The sequence below is a fragment of the Schistocerca gregaria genome, chromosome 1 (assembly GCF_023897955.1).
Source record: "Schistocerca gregaria isolate iqSchGreg1 chromosome 1, iqSchGreg1.2, whole genome shotgun sequence".
In the NCBI taxonomy this organism is placed as follows: Eukaryota; Metazoa; Arthropoda; class Insecta; order Orthoptera; family Acrididae; genus Schistocerca; species Schistocerca gregaria.
The window spans coordinates 206,419,746-206,447,024 of NC_064920.1; the positions used below are offsets into that span (position 1 = coordinate 206,419,746).

At 43.5% G+C, this 27,279-nt stretch overlaps 1 protein-coding gene across 1 annotated transcript; it reads left to right on the forward strand.

Annotated features, from left to right (window-relative positions):
• Positions 1–18,076: 18,076 nt before the first annotated feature.
• Positions 18,077–18,757, forward strand: LOC126338393 (uncharacterized). The gene has a single exon (XM_050001553.1). It carries the CDS (start codon positions 18,077–18,079, stop codon positions 18,755–18,757), a length of 681 nt encoding a protein of 226 aa, XP_049857510.1.
• The last annotated feature ends 8,522 nt before the right edge of the window (positions 18,758–27,279 follow it).

Here is a 27,279-nt window from a genome sequence, read left to right on the forward strand (position 1 = left end):
CTTGTCACATGAAAACAACTCCGAGTAACAGTGCTGCGAATTTCTCACGAGGGACCACACATAGCCAACCGTGCGAGGCTTGTTTACAGCGAGGCACAGGACAGAATGCACGGGGGGAGAGTTTGGTTGTTCGGGTTGTCTCTTCGTCATATTATAGTTGTGAACCTGGAAGAGTCAAGGTGTCCAGCACGAAACAGTTGTTTTCCGTCATTAGGCTGCCGCGAACCTCGCGGATACATGTAGTGATTTTGCCATCGTTAATGTGCCGTATGGAATACGTTTTGTGAATGAATACAGTGTTCTTCCGTAAGTAACATATGACGAGTACTGTATGTAGTTTGTAGTAATTAGCTCGTCTGTTTATGCCGTATCAACTAGTTATTGTTTGTTGTGTCATATCTTTCAGGTACATAATCTGAATAATGGAGGATATACACCCTTCGACTAGCGCTGTAATATATAGTTGGGGGACGATAGCAAGTGGGAAGGTACCGACGCTGTGTTTTGGTTTGTGAAAGTGTTGCAAGACAGATGAATTATCAATGTACTACCGGAAGCAGGCAGTTCTGTTTCTCGGCGTTCCAGATTGATAGGAGCGGCTATCGTCGAGCGATTTTTGGAGCTGACGAACGGATTGACTTTTGTTGATACTGAAGTACTATACCATGAAGACGAAGCAGAAGGTGATTCAGTGGAAGATATCCCGACTAGTGAATCGCAAAATGGTCGTAACACTTTGGAAATCTCCACGTCGCTGGGAATATGTGCTTCATCTGTTCTCAATGAGTATTACGAAAAGGTTACTAAACGATTGAACCACGGCGCTATACCCCGTGAAGTAAAAGTAAAGGCGGTAGCGCTAGCCAGGAATCATCCAAATTGGAACTTTCAAGCACTGCAAAAGAATGGAGCAACAACAGCCCTGAAAAGGAAGAAATACTTGAAACTGCGGGAAAGTGATATCGTTAACAGAGGGACAAGATACAACAAATACCAGGCGATAAATGACATACGCCCGCATCTCGTGGTATGGCGGTAGCGTTCTCGCTTCCCACGCCCGGGTTCCCGGGTTCGATTCCCGGCGGGGTCAGGGATTTTCTCTGCCTCGTGATGGCTGGGTGTTGTGTGATGTCCTTAGGTTGGTTCGGTTTAATTAGTTCTAAGTTCTAGGGGACTGATGACCATAGCTGTTAAGTCCCATAGGGCTCAGAGCCATTTGAACCATTTTTGAACCAAATGACACACGACCGATTTCTCGAATCTCGTAGTCGTAACGAGAATATAACAACGAGAATACTTCAGGAGTGGGCTGCAGGTGCAGCGCTTCAATATACGGCCAACCAGGATTTTACGTTGGCTGCATCATTATCTTGGGCAATAAATTTCAAATCGGAGTATAAAATTCGTCAACGGGACGTCACTAAATACGTCTCTCATAAGGAAGTACAAAATATAGAAGATATACAGAAAGTGGTGGCTCTTTTCAGCACGCAAACGGCGTCACTTTGACCGGTTTTAATGGTGATTACTTGATCAACACCGATCAAACAGGATGCGAGTATCGGGTAAACATTCGACGCACGTTATCGCATAAGGGAGAAAAATGAACCCTAGTCACAGTTGGTAGTAAAAACAAACTAACACATTCGGACACGGCGCAGTATGCCATCACAGGCTCTGGAAAAGTGTTGCCTAAGGTTTTCCCTTGTTTACAAGAAACGAATGTTAAATTTGGTCCTCGGGTTATAGAAGAGGTCAATCATTTAACCGACTCGTTGAAAAATGTTTACATTACCTGCTCCAAACCCGGGAAACTGACGAATAGATTTACAGAACATTTCTTAAGAACGTTTTAAAACCATACGTTTCTGATAACAAGTTTTGTCTAATATTGGATTCCCGGAGTAGACAAATTAATACTACAATATATGACACAATGTTTCTATCGCCAGGTTAAAAACTTTATTTCCGGGCTTCAAAATTGCAGTGTGCTTCTGGAAACCCAGCGGGAATTGCACAACCGCACGATTGCAATAACTGTTCACAGCATTATTCATAACTAACTTTCAGCACCTATTTTTCAGGCAGTGATATCGTATGCGTTGTACGCATCAAAATTAATTCCCGAAAAAGACATATTTTTAAATGCAAACCAAGTTTGTTTTCCGCCGACTCTCCGAAAGGAACAGTGTAGCTGTCGAAAGATTGCATTCATTAGATGTTCTCGGTGCCGTGAGTATATTTGTGTCGAATGTTTATATGACAAGTACCATCCATCTAGTTGTTCGAAGAAAAGTGAGGACACGTAACAGTGACTGGAAGAGCCATTATAAAATGACCTGGAGTAACATTTTAGTTGTAAAATTTGAAATTTTCCCGGCGGTCCTCGTTCGGCTCTCCTGAAGATGGCTGGCAGTTGTCCAGCCGAAATATCGTGCGAAGGAGTTTACGACGACCGGCTGCAAGCCCGAAATCTATTTTAACAACATTTTAGTTGTTTACTATCCCAAGAAGTTTGAAAAATATATTTACCTACATTATTATTATCATTCCTTATTGATTTACTTACCTTATTAACCCTCTTATTCCTTTCAATTGAGGTATCGAAAAATAAAAACGAAGAGAAGAACACCCACGAGGTTTCTAAGAGATTACCGATTCCCAGCCAGTTACTTTGGCCGTTGCGCTATCGGTGCTGCCGCCGAAAAGCGTTTACCATGTGGGTACAGAAGGGGCAGTTGTAAAAATTTCTTACCTCGATTTTTGGAAAAGTACGCGTTTTCGGACCCCATACCTGATGATGAAAAATGCTCGATTTACAATTATCTATCGATCCCGCCAATTTTGAGTCGATTGCTCGTCATATCCTTTAGGAGTGATTTTCTCAAAAACGCGGGAGTGTTGACCCAAAATATCATAGATTCCTTCGTTTCAGGTTGTACACAAGCGACCTGTCAAATTTGAGTCGAATCGATTGGCCATGTCTGAGGCCTTCTCCTTGTGAGTACCACCCTCATGACCAGACTGAGTGATATTTTGCCATTTGGGCTAATAATGACAGTATTCAGACCAGGTTTTTTAAAAATGAAATGCAACGATCGCCGTTTGGGCGATATTTTTGTTGATCAAAGGGGTTTTTGGGAGATACACGATATCCAAGTGTATTTTTATGCAATGATTTTAATTTGATATTATTTGTATGATGTTTATCGCCCCACTACAATGTGAAATACTGAAATATTGCAACCTCAAAGTTCTACCCACTTCCATATAATGACTCCATTGCTAACATTAACCTGCTTAGGTAATTAGCTTTTATAGTAGTACATTCATATTTTTAAGTTATCCTAACGCTAGTGGATGAATCAAAATCAGTTTTCCTCTTCTTGCTTTTTACAAATTTATCCGTATTTAGAAACATTCAGAACCACACACAGCACAAAAATAACAAACCACAGCATTTACATTAAATTTAACTGCAAGTACGAACTGAAAAAAAATGGTTAAATGGCTCTGAGCACTATGGGACTCAACTGCTGTGGTCATCAGTCCCCTAGAACTTAGAACTACTTAAACCTAACTAACCTAAGGACATCACACACATCCATGCCCGAGGCAGGATTCGAACCTGCGACCGTAGCAGTCGCACGGTTCCGGACTGCGCGCCTAGAACCGCGAGACCACCGCAAGTACGAACTGACCTGATTACCAAAACAGCAACTGAAATCGAGGCCAACGATGTACAATAGTTTGTCTTAACTAAAGCAGGGATAGGCGACAGCCGATACTGCTGATAAATCGATGTTTACTCTATCGATGGTCAAGTTGACCATTGATAGTGGATATTCCATATCCCCTTTTCGTTATGTGATTGAAAATCAAAACGTAAGGAGCCCCCAAAAATATCCATTCGAAGGCCGGACGGTAAGGAACTGGTATGCCATTCAGGCAAAATCGCCGTGAGCATAGAGGCAATCATCCCACCACATCAGGTTGAAGACATCGTGTCATGCCACGTGAAGAAGTCTGTAATTGCATGCTGCACCTCCTCCTCCAATGGGAATGTCGACCCTTCAGGGGAGAGATCATGACCATAGGACGGGTGTTCACATTGGCGTAATGACATCTGCGATAGGGGGTATGCATTATTATGAAGCAGTAGCACCCCTAGCCGCAGCATTCCACAAAGGTGTTTTTCGGTGTATTTCGACAGACATGCTGTCCCAAACACATTCTTCATTACCTGGTTGATTTCTACCAGTGTTTGTTTTTCAGCAGCCAAGAAAAGAAGAACAGGACCATGGTCCTGTTTTGGACACATTTGGTAATAGCTTCGCCATAGTTCATGTTTTGCATTTACTGCATGAACGTCGGATGGACACGAATGCCTCAGTAATCCCTTGCCTTTTTTCCCTTTATTGTATTTCAGTTCCCCACTGGGGCGGACAGGCAGCAGCATTTGCGCTGCTCTTCAGCCTAAAGACATAAAACACACAATAGAAGACATTTAAAAATAAAATAAAGAAGAAAACATGGTGTACATAGATACAAAAAAAAGAGGGGAACATTATGGAAGACTATAGACAAAAAGGGGCCACTGTAAAATGGAGATAAAAACCGTAAAAAAAGGAGCACATACAAAAAAACCACACACTGGGTCAATTAAAAGAACACAAGTATGACCAGAGCACAAAAGTATCGACAGACAGCATAGCACATAACAATCACTGACAGGAACACTATGTACAAGACAGCACACAACTAAAATCACATCACTCAATGCACAGGAGAACAGCACCAAACACAACACTGATGTAGCACACTGATGACGATGAGCAAAATGGAGGATCTGCCAGGTGTAAGGAGATGAGGGAGAGGGGAAGTAGGAATGGAAGGGAAGAGAGGGGGCAGATGGGCGGGGGCCGAGCTGAAGAGGGCCAGGAAGGGAAGGACATGGGAGGGAAAGAGGCGAGGATGGGGTGCAGGGACTTGGGGGAAGGAAAGGAGGAAAATCCGCTCTGAGAGAAGGAGGGGAGAGGAAATGGGGAGCCCTGGAGAAGAGGGGAACAAGGCCTGGTTACAGTTGGAAGGAATGGTATATGTCACAGTGAAGTTCAACATCCAGCAGGGGGAGGTGCTGGAAATTGCCCTGATGAAGGAGATGGTGTGGAGGTGAAGAGATGGAGATATACAACGATACAGGCGTGGCAACAGGTGGGGAGCAGAGAGGAAGGAGGAAACCAGGGGGTGAGGGGCATCACGCCTGTGGACAGTGTAAAGGACATGGAGGTGGGGGAAGGGGATGAAGTCATACAGGAGCCTTGTGGGGGAAGGAAGGTGGATACGGAAGGCAAGGCGGAGCGCATGGCATTCAAGGATTTGGAGGGCCTTGTAAAAGTGGGTGGGTGGGGAGATCCAGGATAGGACAAATGAGGGATTTATAGGTGTGGAAGATGGTGGAAGGATGCAATCCCCATGTCCGGCCAAACAGAAGTTTCAGGAGGCGGGAATGGGTTATTGTCAAGAGGTGAGGGGTCCAGGTGAGGTGACGGTTGAGCGTGAGGCCAAGGTATCTCAGGGTTGGGGTGAGCTGGATGGGATGACCATAAAGGGTGAGGTAGAAATCATGCAAGGAGCAGGTGGTGTGGCCTATGATGATTGCCTGGGTTTTGGAGGGGTTGAGACGAAGGAGCCAGTGGTTACACCAACTGGTCAAGGTGGGTTTGGAGGGTGTGTTGGGACCGTTGAAGGGTAGGATAGAGAGCTGGAAAGCGGTGTTATCAGCATATTGGAGAATGTGGACAGGGGGGTGGCTTGGGAATATCAGCCATGTACAAGACATAAAGGAGAGGGGAGAAGACGGCGCCCTGGGGGACACCAGCAGTGGGATAAAAGATACGGGAGTTGGTGTTGTGGAGGGTGACATAGGAAGGACGACGCGAGAGGAAGGAAGTGACCAGATGGATAAAATTGATTGGCAGGGCGAAGGTTTGGAGTTCAAAAAGGAGACTGGGATGCCATACATGGTTGTAGGCATTTTGGAGGTCGACGGAAACAAAAATCGTGGAGCGACGGGAGTTAAGCTGAAGGGAGAGAAGGTGGATGAGGTTAAGGAGTTGGTCTTCGGCGGAGAAGGAGGGTCGGAAGCCACACTGGGGGAGGAGGTGGTATTGATTAAGGTACTGATGGATACGCGGCAGCTAGGTCGTATGTATGGTGATAGGAGGGTGGGTCTGCCCCCCTCCCCCCCCCCCCCCCCCCCCGTCACCTTTTGGCTACGTCCTTGAGTTGAACAACAGAACTTACATTTTCTGCTATCCCCGGAAACTACACCGAATTTCCGAAATCGTCGCGAGGTTAGGCCAGTTCTATTGCATGATCTCTTTGGACTCCGCCCAAACGTTCAGCTGAGCTAATGTCTGGTGTAGGAAGAGGCCAGTCGAGAAGTCTTATTCTATTCTCCACCATAGCTGATCCTGTTGCTAACAGAGTAATCCCTCAGTGCATAGTTGTCGCACTGGTGGAATCTTATTACCCGTAATACGGGAACATCGAGGGACATCTAGTCGATGTTTTGTGAAACATCCCAAGTACACAGGAACACAATGTGAGGTAGCACTATTTTAGGTTTTCCAAAATTTTGTTGAAATCTGAGTATATTTTAATTTCGAAAGTATATATATATATAACGAAAGCGCTGGCAGATCGATAGACACACAACATACACACAAAATTCAAGCTTTTGCAACCAACAGTTGCTTCGTCAGGGCCGGCTGCGGTGGTCTCGCGGTTCTAGGCGCGCAGTCCGGAACCGTGCGGCTGCTACGGTCGCAGGTTCGAATCCTGCCTTGGGCATGGATGTGTGTGATGTCCTTAGGTTAGTTAGGTTTAAGTAGTTGTAAGTTCTAGGGGACTAATGACCACAGCAGATGACTCCCATAGTGCTCAGAGCCATTTTTTTAGCTTCGTCAGGAGGTTTTAAAGGAGAGGGTAAGGAGTCATTCCAATCCCGGGAGCGGAAAGACTTACCTTAGGGGGAAAAAAGAACGGGTATACACTCGCACACACACACATATTCATCCACACATATGCAGACACAAGCAGACAGAACGTGGTTTTGCAGTCAGTGCAATGTTTCCAAATGTGGAGTTGGCAGATGCCCATTTGATATGTGGATTAGCACGGGGCAATAGCCGTAGCGCGGTACGTTAGTATCGAGTCAGATTTCCAGAACGAAGGTGTCCTGACAGGAAGACGTTCGAAGCAATTTATCGGCGTCTTAAGGAGCACGGAACATTCCAGCCTATGACTCGCGACTGGGGTAGACCTAGAACGACAAGGACACCTGCAATGGACGAAGGAATTCTTCGTGCAGTTGACGATAACCCTAATGTCAGCGTCAGAGAAGTTGCTGCTGTATAAGGTAACGTTGACCACGTCACTGTATGGAGAGTGCTACGGGAGAACCAGTTGTTTCCGCACCATATACAGCGTGTGCAGGCACTATCAGCAGCTGATTGGCCTCCACAGGTACACTTCTGCAAATGGTTCATCCAACAATGTGTCAATCCTCATTTCAGTGCAAATGTTCTCTTTATGGATGAGGCTTCATTCCAACGTGATCAAATTGTAAATTTTCACAATCAACATGTATGGGCTGACGAGAATCCTCACGCAATTGTGCAATCACGTCATCAACACAGATTTTCTGTGAACGTTGGACAGGCATTGTTGGTGATGTCTCGATTGGGCCCCATGTTCTTCCACCTACGCTTAATGGAGCACGTTATCATGATTTCATACGAGATACTCTACCTGTGCTGCTAGAACATGTGCCTTTACAAGTACGACACAACATGTGGTTCATGCACGATGGAGCTCCTGCACATTTCAGTCGAAGTGTTCGTACGCTTCTCAACAACAGATTCGGTGACCGATGGATTGGCAGAGGCGGACCAATTCCATGGCCTCCACGCTCTCCTAACCTCAACCCTCTTGACTTCCATTTACGGGAGCATTTGAAAGCTCTTGTCTACGCAACCCCGGTACCAAATGTAGAGACTCTTTGTGCTGGTATTGTGGACGTCTGTGATACATTACGCCATTCTCCAGGGCTGCATCAACGCATCAGGGATTCCATGCGACAGAGGGTAGATGTATGTATTCTCGCTAACGGAGGACATTTTGAACATTTCCTGTAACAAAGGGTTTGAAGTCAGGCTGGTACGTTCTGGTGCTGTGTGTTTCCATTCCATGATTAATGTGATTTGAAGAGAAGTAATAAAATGAGCTCTAACATGGAAAGTAAGCGTTTCCGAACACATGTCCACATAACATATTTTCTTTCTTTGTGTGTGAGGAATGTTTTCTGAAAGTTTGGCCTTACCTTTTTGTAACACCCTGTACATATATCCTGTATCAAGAAATTGTCGATAACATCTGTGAATGTTCCATCCATTCGGAGGATGAACCTGAAATTTATTTGCACTGTAATCACGAAATTACACTTTGCAAACCTGATTTTTGTTGTGGAGTAGCCATTTTATAACATTTGACGATAAACACAAGTGACTCGTCCATAACGAAAAGCAATTGTGTAAGAAATCAGAATCTTATTAATCACGAATACATCAACAGAAGATAAAGAAAATAATATACATCAGATTTTTAATATATGCGCGTAACGAAGAACTCCAGAGGAAGCATTCAAAATCCATATATACAAACTGCAACATAAAAGAATAACATCATACCTTACACCATTGGTCAAAGCCATCGGGTGAAATCGGAGATCAGAATTGACTGGGGAATTTCATGTAGACAGTGCAACTGGTTTAAGTCACTTTGCAGAATGCATGATTGTATCCCAGCATTAGAATGCATCTTGAATAATTGCTGTTGTACTTTCCCCCATGCACCGAACAGTGGCTTGCCGAAAATATGTGAGGAGAATGGCTATAGGATTTCTAGAACACACTGAACGATCTCGAACGTTCATTGACTCTGAATGCATGATGGCACACACACATGTTGCCTATTATATATCCTGCCCCCAATCTCTCTGTGCATGAGTCCCAAATCCCCCTCCCCCCCCCCAACCATTTCTCTGTCCATCTCATCCTCCCCCCTATGTTCATTTCCGTCCCAAAGTTCGTTAGAGCATCGTGTAAATCTTGGAAGTACAGTGTCACTGTTCGATTTTATTTGGTCTGCAAGAGAGAGTTATTGAAATGACGTCGACGTTAACATACACTACTGGCCATTAAAATTGCTACACCACGAAGATGAAGTGCTACAGACGTGAAATTTAACCGACGGGAATAAGATGCTGTGATATGCAAATGATTAGCTTTTCAGAGCATTCACACAAGGGTGGGACCGGTGGCGACACCTACAACGTGCTGACATGAGGAAAGTTTCCAGTCCTTTACAGAAACTATTCTCCTTCTGTTCGATAACGTCGAAGCCGTTCTTGTGCCATTCTTTTGCGACCTGCTTTCTGCTCTCCATTCAGATCATGCGGAACCCATCTGGTACCAACTTTTCTCATCTTTAACTTTTCCGTTATAATTCTGTAAACTGGAGTGGCAGATATTCTGGCAGTACATACAATTCCATCGATCCTCTGTCAAAATGTCGCCAACAATAACCTAGAGTTGTAGTCTGCTGCCTGATGGCCTTCCATTTCTTGTGTTGTTCTCAGCACGGAGACGAGCAGACCATTGTGATACACTAGACCCTCGCTAATCCGGCCCTCAGTTGTCCGGCCTCTCAGTAATCCAGCGCACATCCAAAAACACGCGCACAATGAATTACTGTGCGCAACAATGCTTAGTTAAACAATGCTTTATATATTGTATTTGAAATTGTAGCCTCCTTTACAGTTTAGAATCATGGCTTCTAAAAAAAAACACGTTACTCTAGGCCTCAAGCAGAAACCCGAAATGTTAGATAAGTTAGAGGTTCTTCGACGAAAGCCATTGCTGTTGAGTTGAATGTTGGACGATACAGAACAACGCAGTGAAGTAACTCCAGACAGTGGCCCGATTATAAAGGAAAAAGCAGCTACATTTAACAAACAAATTGGCGAGAGTAACTTGGTTGCAGCGAGCGAAAGTTGGCTAGTAAACTGGAAAAGACGCCACGGCATTCGGCAGCTGACACTCACCGGGGAAAGTCGCTTAGCTAACGATAAGAATGCTGATGAGTTTGTAAGCAAGATACGGAAGATTATAGAGGAAGAAGATTTAACTGCTAATGACTTGTATAATGCTGATGAAGTAGGACTCTTTTATAAGATGCTTCCTTCAAAAACATTAGCTGCCAGGAACGAGAGAGAAGCCCGTGGTTACAAACAACAGAAACAGTTGCGTAACATTAATGCGTACTGTAATGTAAATGGTAGTCATAAGCTGCCGCCGGTAGGGGTAGCCAAGCGGTTCTAGGCGCTACAGGCTGGAACCGCGCGACCTCTACGGTCACAGGTTCGAATTCTGCCTCGGGCATGGAAGTGTGTAATGTCGTTAGGTTAGTTACGTTTAAGTAGTTCAAAGTTCTAAGAGACTGATGACCTCAGAAGTTCGTCCGGGGTGGCCGAGCGGTTCTAGGCGCCACAATCTGGAACTGCGCGACCGCTACGGTCGCTGGTTCGAATCCTGCCTTGGGCATGGATGTGTGTGATCGCCTGACCTAACACTACCTGACTTTTTCTTCTGGGGTGCAGCGAAAGCAGCTGTCTATAAAAACCGTCCAAAATGCATCGATGAATTGAAAAACTTGAATATCCACTTTCACTGCTTCTGTTACAGAAGAAATGTTACAGCTTGTGTTTGGAAACATGGTTAGACGAATTGAATTGTGTATTCAACAACAGGGGGGATACTTTCAACATTTAATGTGAAAATTTGTAAGTAAAAATGAATATTCAATAAAGTAATAACTTGTATTTCACTGAGTTTCATTTCGGTATATTCACTGCGGCATACGTCACGCGCGATTAGCAATCATACGGCACTGCGGAGAGACTGTTTGAATACCCCGTATAATTATGTACAGTATACATTCAAGGACTTTTTCTTCGAAAATTAATGTATTTTTCGATTTAATAAAGTGTATCCTCTGCCTTTTAAAATTGTATCCTTCGGTTTAGTAAAGTACAGTACACTATATCCCCTGTTATTATTGTTGTGGTCTTCAGTCTTGAGACTGGTTTGATGCAGCTCTCCAAGCTAATCTATCCTGTGCAAGCTCCTTTATCTCTCAGTACCTACTGCAACCTACATCCTTCTGAATCTGCTTAATATATTCATCTGTTGGTCTACCTCTACGATTTTTACCCTCCACACTGCCCTCCAATACGAAATTTGTGATCCCTTGATGCCTCAGGACATGTCCTACCAACCGATCCCTTCTTCTATTCAAGTTGTGCCACAAACTCCTCTTCTCCCCAATTCTATTCAATACCTCCTCATTAGTTATGTGATCTACCCATCTAATCTTCAGCATTCTTCTGCAGCACCACATTTCGAAAGCTTCTTTTCTCTTCTTGCCCAAACTATTTATCGTCCATGTTTCACTTCCATACATGGCTACGCTCCATACAAATACTTTCAGAAACGACTTCCTGACACTTAAATCTATACTCGATGTTAACAAATTTCTCTTCTTCAGAAACGCTTTCCTTGCCATTGTAAGTCTATATTTTCCATCCTCTCTACTTCGACCATCATCAGTTATTTTTCTCCCCAAATAGCAAAGCTCCTTTACTACTTTAAGTGTCTCATTTCCTAATCTAATTGCCTCATCATCACACGACTTAATTCGACTCCATTCCATTATCCTCGTTTCGCTTTTGTTGATGTTCATCTTATATCCTCCTTTCAAGACATTGTCCATTCCGTTCAACTTCTCTTCCAAATCCTTTGCTGTCTCTGACAGAATTACATTGCCATTGGCGAACATCAAAGTTTTTATTTCTCCTCCATGGACTTTAATACCTACTCCGAATTTTTCTTTTGTTTCCTTCACTGCTTGCTCAATATACAGATTGAATAACATCGGGGAGAGACTACAGCTCTGTCTCACTCCCTTCCCAACCACTGCTTCCCTTTCATGTCCCTCGACTCTTATAACTGCCATCTGGTTTCTGTACAAATTGTAAATAGCCCTTCGCTCCCTGTATTTTACCCCTGCCACCTTCAGAATTTGAAAGAGAGGATTCCAGTCAATATCGTCAAAAGCCTTCTCCAAGTCTACAAATGCTAGAAACGTAGGTTTGTCCTTCCTTAATCTAGCCTCTAAGACAAGTCGTAGGGTCAGTATTGCCTCACGTGTTCCAACATCTCTACGGAACCCAAACTGGTCTTCCCCGAGGTCGGCTTCTACTAGTTTTTCCATTTGTCTGTAAAGAATTCGCGAAAGTATTTTGCAGCTGTGACTTATTAAACTGATAGCTCGGTAATTTTCACATCTGTCAGCACCTGCTTTCTTTCGGATTGGAATTATTATATTCTTCTTGAAGTCTGAGGGTATTTCGCCTGTCTCATACATCCTGCTCACCAGGTGGTAGAGTTTTGTCAGGACTGGCTCTCCCAAGGCTGTCAGTAGTTCCAATGGAATGTTGTCTACTCCGGGGACCTTATTTCGACTCAGGTCTTTCAGTGCTCTGTCAAACTCTTCACGCAGTATCGTATCTCCCATTTCATCTTCATCTACATCCTCTTCCATTTCCATTATATTGTGCTCAAGTACATCGCCCTTGTATAGACCCTCTATATACTTCTTCCACCTTTTTGCTTTCCCCTCTTTGCTTAGAACTGGGTTTCCATCTGAGCTCTTGATATTCATACAAGTGGCTCTCTTTTCTCCAAAGGTCTCTTTAATTTTCCTGTAGGCTGTACCTATCTTACCCCTAGTGAGACAAGCGTCTACATCCTTACATTTTTCCTCTAGCCCTGCCTGCTTAGCCAACTTTGCACTTCCTGTCGATCTCATTTTTGAGACATTTTTATTCCTTTTTGCCTGCTTCATTTACTACATTTTTATATTTTCTCCTTTCATCAATTAAATTCAATATTTCTTCTGTTACCCAAGGATTTGTACTAGCCCTCGTCTTTTTACCTACTTGATAGTCTGCTGCCTTCACTTCATCCCTCAAAGCTACCCATTCGTCTTCTACTGTATTTCTTTCTCGCTTCCTGTCAATTGCTCCCTTATGCTCTCCCTGAAACTCTGTACAATCTCTGGTTTAGTCATTTTTCCTGGTCCCATCTCCTTTAATTCCCACCTTTCTGCAATTTCTTCATTTTTAATCTACAGTTCATAACCAATAGATTATGGCCAGAGTCCACATCTGCCGCTGGAAATGTCTTACAATTTAAAACCTGGTTCCTAAATCTCTGTCTTACCACTATATAATCTATCTGATACCTTTTAGTATCTCCAGGATTCTTCCATGTACACAACCTTCTTTTAGGATTCTTGAACCCAGTGTTAGCTATGATGAAGATATGCTCTGTGCAAAATTCTACCAGGCGGCTTGCTCTTTTATTTCTTACCCCCATTCCATATTCACCTACTACGTTTTCTTCTCTTCCTTTCCCTACTATCAAATTCCAGTCACCCATGACTATTAAATTTTCGTCTCCCTTCACTATCTGAATAATTTCTTTAATCTCATCATACATTTCACCAATCTCTTCGTCATCTGCGGAGCTAGTTGGCATATAAATTTGTACTACTGTCGTAGGTGTGGGCTTCATTTCTGTCTTGGCCACAATAATGCGTTCACTGTGCTGTTTGTAGTAGCTTACCCAAACTCCTATTTTTTTAAATTCACTATTATACCTACTTCTGCGTCCCCCTATTTGATTTTGTATTTATAACCCTGTATTCACCTGACCAGAAGTCTTGTTCCTCCTGCCACCGAACTTCACTAATTCCCACTATATCTAACTTTAACCTATCCATTTCCCTTTTTAAATTTTCTAACCTATCTGCCTGATAAACGGATCTGACATTCCACGTCCCGATCCGTAGAATGCCAGTTTTCTTTCTCCTGATAACGACATCCTCCTGAGTAGTCCCCACCCGGAGATCCGAAGAGGGGGACTATTTTACCTCTAGAATATTTTACCCAAGAGGACGCCATCATCATTGAACCATACAGTAAAGCTGCATGCCCTCGGGAAAAATTACGGCTGTAGTTTCCCCTTGCTTTCAGCCGTTCGCAGTACTGCAACAGCTAGGCCGTTTTGGTTAGTGTTACAAGGCCAGATCAGTCAATCATCCAGACTGTTGCCCCTGCAACTATTGAAAAGGCTGCTGCCCCTGTTCAGGAGCCACACGTTGTCTGGCCTCTCAGCAGATACCCCTCCGTTGTGGTTGCACCTACGATACGGCTGTCTGTATCGTTGAGGCACGCAAGCCTCCCCACCAACGGCAAGGTCCATGGTTATTCTGTACTCTTTCTTGAGTTTGGTGGTTAGTGTTTCACGTCCCGTCGACAACGAGGTCACTAGAGACGGAGCGCAAGCTCGGGTTAGGGAAGGATTGGGAAGGAATTCGGCCGTGCCCTTTCAAAGGAACCATTCCGGCATTTGCCTGAAACGATTTAGGGAAATCACGGAAAACCTAAATCAGGATGGCCGGAGACGGGTTTGAACCGTCTTCCTCCCGAATGCGAGTCCAGTGTGCAAACCACTGCGCCAACTCGCTCGGTTTCTTGAGTTTGGTGGCTCTTTGTAAATTGGCTTTACTGTCTAGACCAGATATACGATGATTTATCCGAGAAGTTTAAATTACGGTACATGTTAAATTGTCTCATATTTCCTTTGCATTGTGAATCTAGTGCTATTCTGATGTAAATTTCCCACCAAATGAGTCTTGTCATACGATATTTCGAGTCTTGTCTTTGATGTTCTCTCGTCTAACTCCTCTACGGCTTATTTGATTTCGTCGGCCGGGGTGGCAGAGCGGTTCTAGGCGCTACATTTTGGAACCGCGCGACCGCTATGGTCGCAGGTTCGAATCCTGCCTTAGGCATGGATGTGTGTGATGTCCTTAGGTTAGTTAGGTTTAAGTATCTCTAAGTTCTACGGGACTGATTACCTCAGAAGTTAAGTCCCATAGTGCTCAGAGTCATTTTACTCGATTTCTTCATTAGTATTAGTAACGATAGCTAGATCGTCAGCAGAAGCTACGCACTTCACCTTGATTTTCTGTCCCGTTGTTTATACCCTCGCTTTCTTTCTATCATTCTCTATCGAAGTTGTCTAACACCATGTTAAACGGAAGCCAGGAGAGGCCATCTGCATGTCAAACTCCTGTACGTACTTCAAAAGGCTCAGATATTTCACCAAGAAACTTTACTTGAGAAGTTGTGGCTGTGAAAATGTGGAAGATTAGTCCTCTAATCTTCCTGTCTATTCTGTGCTCTTCTCGAGTGTCCAAAATGGTTTGTCTGTCAACAGAGTCGTAGACCTTTTTAAAGTTCACAAAGGTGTTGGGGCGTCGACGTATCCTTAATATTGACGTCCGACACCAAATCTGCTCAGTACACAATCTGCCTTTTTGTGAAGCCTGCTCGATACTCACCAATCAAACGATCTGTTTGATGTTAGGAGTGCTTTGGATAAAACCTTGTATGCAGGGTGGCAGACCAGACTCAACAACAACAGAGGCCTATCTTTTCTGCCAGTTTATACGGCGTGATAAAAAAGTATTCTATATTTTGCGAGTTGGTAGTATGGAACAGAAGAACAAAAAATTCCAGTAAACGTGGGCTCTAAAATGCAGACCTTAAAAGATATGAATAATTGTTCGCCTTTGCTAATGCATGGGCAGCAATTATTGGCGACAGAGAAATAATACGTTACGGCCTTGCCGCAGTGTTAACACCGGTTCCCGTCAGATCAGCGAAGTTAAGCGCTGTTGGGCTGGGCTAGCACTTGGATGGGTGACCATCCGGTCTGCCAAGCGCTGTTGGCAAGCGGGCAGCACCCAGCCCTTGTGAGGCAAACTGAGGAGCTACTTGATTGAGAAGTAGCGGCTCCGGTCTCGCAAACTGACATACGGCCTGGAGAGCGGTGTGCTAACTACATGGCCCTCCATATCCGGATCCAGTGATGCCTGTGGGCTGAGGATGACACGGCGGCCAGTCGGTGCCAGTGCGGGAGGCGTTTAGTTTTTTTTTTTTTTTCATAGAGCTTTACATACGGTACTATCAAGCAGGTTGACTGAGACAAGGTACCTTCAGTTCCTATCAACGGCTTGCCTGTACTGCTAGAAGATGTACCATTCCAATGACTGGTAGCGTTGTAGTTCATGCATGATGGAACACCAGTCCATTTTCCCCCAAATTCTCCGAGAACAACTCACACAGACATTCAGTTGCAATGGAATGGTCGGAGAGGTCCAGTACTTCATCCAGCTCGTTCTCTGATCGTAAGACCTTGGAGTTTTGGTTGTGGGACACTTGAAATCTTAAGTGTATGCACACCCCATTAACGGCGTACAGACACCACAGGAACGCGTAATCAATGCCTATCGGTATATCCGTGACCAACCTGAAGTTAGTCAGTGAGTGCGTGGTTCCCCCAGACGTCGGTGTGTCAAAAAAATGGTTCAAATGGCTCTGTGCACTATGAGATTCAACTGCTGTGGTCGTTAGTCCACTAGAACTTAGAACTACTTAAACCTAACTAACCTAAGGACATCACACACATCCATGCCCGAGGCAGGATTCGAACCTGCGACCGTAGCAGTCGCACGGTTCCGGACTGCGCACCTAGAACCGCGAGACCACCGCGGCCGGCGTCGGTGTGTCTCATTCTTTTCTGTTTTGTTGACAATTTGTAAGTTTTAGAGGAATTTATTAACCAAAATTTTCTGTTTGCCGTTGTCAGTTTCATATGGAATGTCACTGAAATTAATCTGGGTAGCATCACAGTGCAGTATCCCAGTTCTTGTTTGAAATTGCATTGTGTACCAATGACGCAAATCCGTTCGAAAAGAAATGCTGGGAAGATAAAACAATGTAATATCTTTGTTCTTAACTGCAACTCGTAGCAAGTAATTAGCAGCAAGTCATGGGACAATAACAGCGAAGAATGAGTGCTTTAACAGAACCCAGTTCGTTTGATAATATCAGCCACATTTTCGTCTCAGCGTATCGTATGACGTACGGTGGGCGGCGCCGTATTGCTTAATAAATCTGAATTGGTAAGTAATGTTGTACTTTATCTGTTAGGTGGTGCAAACAACACCCAAGGACACAAAACGCCGGTTGATGTCGAAATCTTTATCTTATTTCAAGTGCGCTCTAAGAATGAGACTCAGAGCAAGCATTTTCAGCCGCTCTGTATTGGTCTGCATCTACATCCACGTAGATACTCTGCGAACCACTGTTCGGTGCGTGGAGGAGGGTACCCCTAACACTATTAGCCATTTCCTTTCCTGTTGCACTGGCAAATAGAGCGAGGGAAAAACGTCTGTCTATATGCCTCCGTATGAGCCTTAAAATCTCGTATCTTATCTTCGTGGTCCTTGCGAGGTTCCGGGGCTAGTAGTGTATTTAACACTAAATTATTCGAGAATCTTCATATATAAATGATGCTCTAAGACCCCCCCCCCCATTCTAACTCCGACTTTTGCTGTTGCACATTGATTAAAAAGAAACGCGAACTGATTGTAATCGACCCTGCAAGTGGGGTAGAAAAGAGTTTGGCACCTGAAATAATTTAATTTGACATACATTAATTAAATAAAAGAAAGTTTCAGTGAGAAATGAAAGGGTTGCTCTACCGATTAACAGAATGAAAGTTCTTCAGAACAACGCTATTTGCTCAAAATCATTGATCGTTTTACCAGGTGGCCAGAAGTAGTTGTAATACAAGACATTTCTACGGAGTCGGTTTCAAAAGCACTGTTGCATTCATAGTTCTCCAGGTTTGGCGTTCCGCAAAACATAACAACAGATCGCGGAAGGCAGTTTTAAAGCCAACTTTTCAATGAACGTTTACTACTGTGCGGGTGCAACCACCTACGCACCACAAGCCATCGCCCATCTAGTAATGGAATGGTGGAACGACTACACCGCACGCTCAAAGCTGCATTAATGTGTAGTTCCACTTCATGGCCTGAAGCACTACCGCTGGTCCTACTCGGATTAAGAACGGCCGTGAAGGAGGACTTACAATGCTCTTCCGCAGAATTGGTTTATGGCGAGCAATTGAGGGTTCCTGGAGAATTTATCGTTCCAGCGTCTACACAGCCGTTCGCCCCTGAGCTATGCATGCAATTCGCGAGACAACTCAGCGTTAGAATGAGAAACATCAAACCCACTAACCCTGTCAGACATGGAGACCGGAGAGTGTTTGTACATAAAGACCTGCAAGCAACGTCCCACGTGTGGCTTAGGGATAATACGGTGCGCCCGCCGCTTGTTTCGTCTTACTGTGGACCATACAGGGTAATCACAAGACGAAGCCACAGCTTCAAAATCGATAAGGATGGTAAAGAAGAGACAGTCTCAATTGAGCGGCTAAAACCTGCTTACACCGAAGAGAGTACACTCCTTCCTCGGTCTGCAAAATCACCCTCAAACGTGGAAGCCAAAGAAAGAGCAGATAGTCTCGCCGAGCCCTTGGTTTCAGAAGAGGACAACGAAGCAGCAAGTGCAGAACCGGAGCTGGTAGAAAAATCAAGTGCAACTTTTCCCACATACCTGGTGCACCCGGTTTCAAAAGGAGGGGGCTGATGTGGCCACGTCATTTATCCACTGCGCCAAAAACAGCGGGTGAAAGCTGCAGCTGATAGATATTTATCTTTGCCGAAGTCGGCTTGGTTGCGAGTTGTTTATTGTTGTTAGTTTTTGATCTGTGCTTGGAAAATAAAATGTTTTCTCATCTCACGACAAAGCTGTTACTTCATAAAATATAAAGGCTCCCATAATCTGATATAATATTTCTTTGTATATAATATGTTTTCTTGTCTTGGTATTCTGTATTCTGACTTTTTACTGTATTTTGTACTGGTACATTCTGATTGATTTAGTTGTACTACCTCACTTTATATATTGTATCTCCTGTCTATTGACTATTTACAAAACTATTGTAATATTGTACTTATAACTCCAGAATATAATTTTGTTTATATTTTGTAATTTAACGTTGTCTATTGCTTCTGTAAGCTTAACGACAATAAAATCTTATTACTATTATTATCATTATATGTTCCTTCTGTGATATTACGGAAAGACTTGGCAGAAATGATTGCTGGCAGCGGTGGAAACGAGAATCTATGGTCGGAAGTAGACAGGGTTCCGGATGGCCATATGGTAATACCGATAGGGAAGACCACCGTCTTTGGCGTATGGCTCTGGCGCATCGTACTGCATTTTCAGTAGTAATTCGTGCAGTAACTGGCACCACAGTGTCAGAACGGATTTTATAAATCGGTTATTTCAAGGACAGCTCTGAGCCACACGCTCTCAGTGTGCCTTCTACTGACCCGCTATTTGCGACTTCAGTGGTAACAAGCGAGAGTTCATTGGAGGGCAAAGTGAATGTCTGTTGTTTTTTCTTATGAGGGCCAGCAAACAACCGATGTGCGTGCTAGACACTGAAAATGCACCTGCAATTGTGGTCTGAGGTGCGATTTCGTATAACAGCAGGAGCATTCTCTTGGTTACCCTACACACCCTGAATGCAAATTTGTACATCAGTCTGGTGAATCGACCTGTTGCGCTCGCATTCATGAACAGCATACCAGGGGTTGAACAGGGTAACGCTCGCCCATATACCGCTGGTGTAACTCAACGCGCTCGACAGAGTGTCGACATGTTGTCTTGGCTTGCTCAATCACCAGATGTGTCTCCAGCCGAGCACATATGGGACAGCATCGGATGACAACTTCAGCGTCATCCAAAACAGCATTAACCATCCCTTTATTGACCGACCAAGTGCAACAGGCATGAAACTCGATTCCACAACCTGACATCAAGTACTTGCACAACACAATGCATATACGTTTGCATGGTTGTATTCAACATTATGATGTTGAGCTGAGCGGTTCTAGGCGATTTTTTTTCTGTCAGAGTAATACACCGTCCCACATACGTAACGCTAAGCTCTAGTGAAAGCAAAACAAGTTGTTCTTGTGGTCTTCAGTCTTGAGACTGGTTTGATGCAGCTCTCCATGCTACTCTATCCTGTGCAAGCTTCTTCATCTCCCAGTACTTGCTGCAACCTACATCCTTCTGAATCTGCTTAGTGTATTCATCTCTTGGTCTCCCTCTGCGATTGTTGCCTTCCACGCTGCCCTCCAATACCAAATTGGTGATCCCTTGATGCCTCAAAACATGTCCTACCAACTGATCCCTTCCTCTAGTCAGGTTGTGCCACAAACTTCTCATCTCCCCAGTTCTATTCAATACCTCCTCATTAGTTATGTGATCTACCCATCTAACCTTCAGCATTCTTCTGTAGCACAACATTTTGAAAGCTTCTATTCTCTTCTTGTCTAAACTATTTATCGTCCATGTTTCACTTCCATACATGGCTACACTCCATACAAATACTTTCAGAAATGACTTCCTGACACTTAAATCAATATTCGACGTTAACAAATTTCTCTTCTTCAGAAACGCTTTCCTTGCCATTGCCAGTCTACATTTTATATCCTCTCTACTTCGACCATCATCTGTTATTTTGCTCCCCAAATAGCAAAGCTCCTTTACTACTGTAAGTGTCTCATTTCCTAATCTAATTCCCTCAGCATCACCTGACTTAATTCGACTACATTCCATTATCCTCGTTTTGCTTCTGTTGATGTTCATCTTACATCCTCCTTTCAAGATACTATCCATTCCGTTCAACTGCTCTTCCAAGTCCTTTGCTGTCTCTGACAGAATTACAATGTCATCAGCAAACCTCAAAGTTTGTATTACTTGTCCATGGATTTTAATACTTACTGCGAAATTTTCTTTTGTTTCCTTCACTACTTGCTCAATATAAAAATTAAATAACATCGGGGATAGGCTACAGCCCTGTCTCACTCCGTTCCCAACCACTGCTTCCCTTTCATGTCCCTCGACTCTTATAACTGCCATCTGGTTTCTGTACAAATTGTAAATAGCCTTTCGCTCCCTGTATTTTACCCTTGCTACCTTCAGAATTTGAAAGAGAGTATTCCAGTCAACATTGTCAAACGCTTTCACTAAGTCTACAAATGTTAGAAACGTAGGTTTGCCTTTCCTTAATCTAGCTTCTATGATATGTCGTAGGGTAAGTAATGCCTCACGTGTTCCAATATTTCTAAGGAATCCAAACTGATCTTCCCCGAGGTCGGCTTCTACTAGTTTTTCCATTCGTCTGTAAAGAATTCGCGAAAGTATTTTGCAGCTGTGACTTATTAAACTGATTGTTCGGTAATTTTCACATCTGCCAACGCCTGCTTACTTTGGGATTGGAATTATTATATTCTTCTTGAAGTCTGAGGGTACTTCGCCAGTCTCATACATCTCGCTCACCAGATGGTAGAGTTTCGTCAGGACAGGCTCTCCCAAGGCTGTCAGTAGTTCTAATGGAATGTTGTCTACTCCCGGGCATTGTTTCGACTAAGATCTTTCAGTGCTCTGTCAAACTCTTCACGCAGCACTGTATCTCGCATTTCGTCTTCATCTACATTCTCTTCCATTTCCAGAATATTGTCCTCAAGTACGTTGCCCTTGTGTAGACCCTGTATATACTCCTTCCACCTTACCGCTTTCCCTTCTTTGCTTAGAACTGGGTTTCCATCTTAGCTCTTGATAATCATACAAGTGGTTCTCTTTTGTCCAATAGGTCTCTTTAATTTTCCTGTAGGCCGTATCTATGTTACCCCTAGTGAGATAAGCCTCTACATCCTTACATTTGTCCTCTACCCATCCCTGCTTAGCCATTTTGCACTTCCTGCCGATCTCATTTTTGAGACATTTGTATTCCTTTTTGCCTGCATTATTTACTGCATTTTTATATTTTCTCCTTTCTTCAATTAAATTCAATATTTCTTCTGTTACCCAAGGAGTTCTAGATTTCTACGAGCCCTTGTCTTTTCACCTACTTGATCCTCTGCTGCCATCACTACATCATCCCTCAAAGCTACCCATTCTTCTTCTACTGTATTTCTTTCCCCCATTACTGTCAATTGTTCCGTTGTGCTCTCCCTGAAACTCTGTATAACCTCTGGTTTAGTCAGTTTATCCAGGTCCCATCTGCTTAAATTCCCACCTTTTTGCAGTTTCTTCTGTTTTAATCTACAGTTCATAACCAATAGATTGTGGTCAGAGTCCACATTTGCCCCTGGAAATGTCTTACAATTTAAGACCTGGTTCCTAAATCTCTGTCTTACCATTATATAATCTATCTGAAACCTGTCAGTATCTCCAGGCTTCTTCCATGTATACAACCTTCTTCTGTGATTCTTGACCCAAGTGTTAGCTATGATTAAGTTATGCTCTGTGCAAAATACTACGAAGCGGCTTCCTCTTTCATTTCTTAGCCCCAATCCATATTCACCTACTACGTTTTCTTCTCTCCCTTTTCCTACTACCGAATTCCAGTCACCCATCACTATTAAATTTTCGTCTCCCTTCACTATATGAATAATTTCTTTGAATTCATCATACATTTCTTCAATTTCTTCGTAATGTGCAGAGCTAATTGGCATATAAATTTGTACTACTGTAGTAGGCGTGGGCTTCATGTCTATTTTGGCCACAATAATGCGTTCACTATGCTGTTTGTAGTTGCTTTCCCGCACTCCTATTTTCCTATCCATTATTAAAGCTACCCCTGCATTACCCCTATTTGATTTTGTATTTATGATCCTGTATTCACCTGACCAAAAGTCTTGATTCTCTTGCCACCGAACTTCACTAATTCCCACTATATCTAACTTTAACCTATCCATTTCCCTTTTTAAATTTTCTAACCTACCTGCCCGATTAAGGGATCTTTCATTCCACGCTCCGATCCGTAGAACGCCAGTTTCTTTTTCCTGATAACGACGCCCTCTTGAGTAGTCCCAGACTGGAGATCCGAATGGGGGACTACTTTACCTCCGGAATATTTTACCCAAGAGGACGCCATCATCATTTAACAAGCAAAACATGTTGTTGTTGTTGTTGTCTTCAGTCCTGAGACTGGTTTGATGCAGCTCTCCATGCTACTCTATCCTGTGCAAGCTGCTTCATCTCCCAGTACCTACTGCAACCTACATCCTTCTGAATCTGCTTAGTGTACTCATCTCTCGGTCTCCCTCTACGATTTTTACCCTCCACGCTGCCCTCCAATGCTAAATTTGTGATCCCTTGATGCCTCAAAACATGTCCTACCAACCGATCCCTTCTTCTAGTCAAGTTGTGCCACAAACTTCTCTTCTCCCCAATCCTATTCAATACCTCCTCATTAGTTACGTGATCTATCCACCTTATCTTCAGTATTCTTCTGTAGCACCACATTTCGAAAGCTTCTATTCTCTTCTTGTCCAAACTAGTTATCGTCCATGTTTCACTTCCATACATGGCTACACTCCAAACAAATACTTTCAGAAACGACTTCCTGATACTTAAATCTATATTCGATGTTAACAAATTTCTCTTCTTCAGAAACGCTTTCCTTGCCATTGCCAGTCTACATTTTATATCCTCTCTACTTCGACCATCATCAGTTATTTTACTTCCTAAATAGCAAAACTCCTTTACTACTTTAAGTGTCTCATTTCCTAATCTAATTCCCTCAGCATCACCCGATTTAATTTGACTACATTCCATTATCCTCGTTTTGCTTTTGTTAATGTTCATCTTATATCCTCCTTTCAAGACACTGTCCATTCCGTTCAACTGCTCTTCCAAGTCCTTTGCCGTTCTGACAGAATTACAATGTCATCGGCGAACCTCAAAGTTTTTACTTCGTCTCCATGAATTTTAATACCTACTCCAAATTTTTCTTTTGTTTCCTTTACTGCTTGCTCAATATACAGATTGAATAACATCGGGGAGAGGCTACAACCCTGTCTCACTCCTTTCCCAACCACTGCTTCCCTTTCATGCCCCTCGATTCTTATTACTGCCATCTGGTTTCTGTACAAATTATAAATAGCCTTTCGCTCCCTGTATTTTACCCCTGCCACCTTTAGAATTTGAAAAAGAGTATTCCAGTCAACATTGTCAAAAGCTTTCTCTAAGTCTACAAATGCTAGAAACGTAGATTTGCCTTTTCTTAATCTTTCTTCTAAGATAAGTCGTAAGGTCAGTATTGCCTCACGTGTTCCAACATTTCGACGGAATCCAAACTGATCCTCCCCGAGGTCTGCATCTACCAGTTTTTCCATTCGTCTGTAAAGAATTCGCGTTAGTATTTTGCAGCCGTGGCTTATTAAACTGATAGTTCGGTAATTTTCACATCTGTCAGCACCTGCTTTCTTTGGGATTGGAATTATTATATTCTTCTTGAAGTCTGAGGGTATTTCGCCTGTCTCATACATCTTGCTCACCAGCTGGTAGAGTTTTGTCATGACTGTCTCTCCCAAGGCCATCAGTAGTTCTAATGGAATGTTGTCTACTCCGGGGGCCTTGTTTCGACTCAGGTCTTTCAGTGCTCTGTCAAACTCTTCACGCAGTATCGTATCTCCCATTTCGTCTTCATCTACATCCTCTTCTATTTCCATAATATTGTCCTCAAGTACATCGCCCTTGTATAAGCCTTCTATATACTCCTTCCACCTTTCTGCCTTCCCTTCTTTGCTTAGAACTGGGCTGCCATCTGAGCTCTTGATATTCATACACGTGGTTCTCTTCTCTCCAAAGGTCTCTCTAATTTTCCTGTAGGCAGTATCTATCTTACCCCTAGTGAGATAAGCTTCTACATCCTTACATTTGTCCTCTAGCCATCCCTGTTTAGCCATTTTGCACTTCCTGTCGATCTCATTTTTGAGACGTTTGTATTCCTTTTTGCCTGTTTCATTTACTGCATTTTTATATTTTCTCCTTTCATCAATTAAATGCAATATTTCTTCTGTTACCCAAGGATTTCTAGCAGCCCTCGTCTTTTTACCTACTTTATCCTCTGCTGCCTTCACTACTATATCCCTCAGAGCTACCCATTCTTCTTCTACTGTATTTCTTTCCCCTATTCCTGTCAACTGTTCCCTTATGCTCTCTCTGAAGCTCTGTACAACCTCTGGTTCTTTCAGTTTATCCAGGTCCCATCTCCTTAATTTCTCACATTTTTGCAGTTTCTTCAGTTTTAATCTACAGGTCATAACCAATAGATTGTGGTCAGAGTCCACATCTGCCCCTGGAAATGTCTTACAACTTAAAACCTGGTTCCTAAATCTCTGTCTTACCATTATATAATCTATCTGATACCTTTTAGTATCTCCAGGGTTCTTCCACGTATACAACCTTCTACTGTATTTATTTATCCTGTCAAAAGTAATGACATAATTTTACAGAAAAGAAGACCAAAAATTGGACACTTCAAGTTCTCTCATAAGGTCTTGCATGGTGCAGTTGGTTGGTGATGAGGAACATTGAAGGAAATGGCTGTTAGTCTGCTCAAAGTCACACTGGCAAAAGAACTGAGTCCACAGAGAAATCCCAAGTTCGCAGACTGGTCTTGCATCTTGTTGTCTTTGATTATAATCTATTGAGAGAACTCCACATTGACCATTTTTCGGAATGTCCAGGGGAAAGTTTTTCCTTTGGATCCATCCATTCTCCCAAATACCGACATTTCTCCCGCCATCGCGAGATCCTTGCCCTATGTGGATTTTCGATGAGAGCCTCAGTAGTTATCAAGAAGCTCTTTCATGATTTAAGCCTAGGATGTTCGGGCTGACGGCCATATAGTCGATGGGCTTCCTTCGTTGTGGTCTTACTTTTCTCATATCGCAGCTACCTCACGTCTGATTTCAGGAGGAGCTATGACAGTGAGGCAATGGAGTTTTTCCACAGGAGTAGGTCTTAACCAACCCGTGATAACCCGCAATGATAGTCCGGCAACACTCATTTAGAGCCACATTTACGCTCCTGGCATTACTGGACTTCTACCATACCGAACATGCAATTCAGCAGTGGAATAACATAGATCAAGCGCGCTTGAGCTCACAGTGTAACCAATGGCACCCTATACCATCACTACGGGAGATACGGCAATATGGCGATGACGAATACACGCTTCCAATGTGTGCTCACCGCAATGTCGCCAGACACGAATGCGACCATCATGATGCTGTAAACAGAACCTGGATTCATCCGAAAAATGACGTTTTGCCATTCGTGCACCCAGGTTCGTCGTTGAGTACACCATCGCAGGTGCTCCTGTCTGTGATGCAGCGTCAAGGGCAACTGCAGCCATTGTCTCCGAGCTGATAGTCCATGCTGCTGCGAACGTCGTCGAACTGTTCGTGCAGATGGTTGTTGTCTTGCAAACGTCCCCATCTGTTGACTCAGGGATCGAGACGTGGCTGCACGATCCATTACAGTCATGCGGATGAGATGCCTGTCATCTCGACCGCTAGTGATACGAGGCCGTTGGGATCCAGCACGGCGTTCCGTATTACCCTCCTGAACCCACCGATTCCGTGTTCTGCTAACAGTCATTGGATCTCGACCAACGCGAGCAGCAATGTCGCGATACGATAAACCGCAATCGCGATAGGCTACAATCCGACCTTTATCAAAGTCTGACACGTGATGGTACGCATTTCTCCTCCTTACACGAGTCATCACAACAACATTTCATCAGGCAACGCCGGTCAACTGCTGCTTGTATGAGAAATCGGTTGGAAACTTTCCTCATGTCAGCACGTTGTTGGTGTCACCACCGTCGCCAGCCTTGTGTGAATGCTCTGAAAAGGTAATCATTTGCGTATCACAGCATCTTCTTCCTGTCGCTTAAATTTCGCGTCTGTAGCACGTCATTTTCGTGGTGTAGCGATTTTAATGGCCATTAGTGTAAAACGGAAACAACAAATTACTTGCTATGGTGACCAGCAAAACATTCAGTTGGTTTGTGCTGATGTTTTACAGTTTATTCCAACTCATCGCCTTCTTTTGAGCTTCTGTGTTCTCAGAATCAGATGGTTCGTTCCATTGACTGGAGCTCATCTGCTACGGTACTGGAGTGCGTGACTGGTCCATGTACTTTTGGTGACTCCGCATTCCTTCTGTGGTACACCTGCAAAGTTTCTCTTCGAAAATTTACATGAGGAACTGTATTTCCACTTTTGCGATGC

Bases quoted from the DNA above. Each gene is read 5' to 3' on its own strand.
- LOC126338393 (XM_050001553.1), top strand. From the start codon at position 18,077: ATGGTGGAACGACTACACCGCACGCTCAAAGCTGCATTAATGTGTAGT.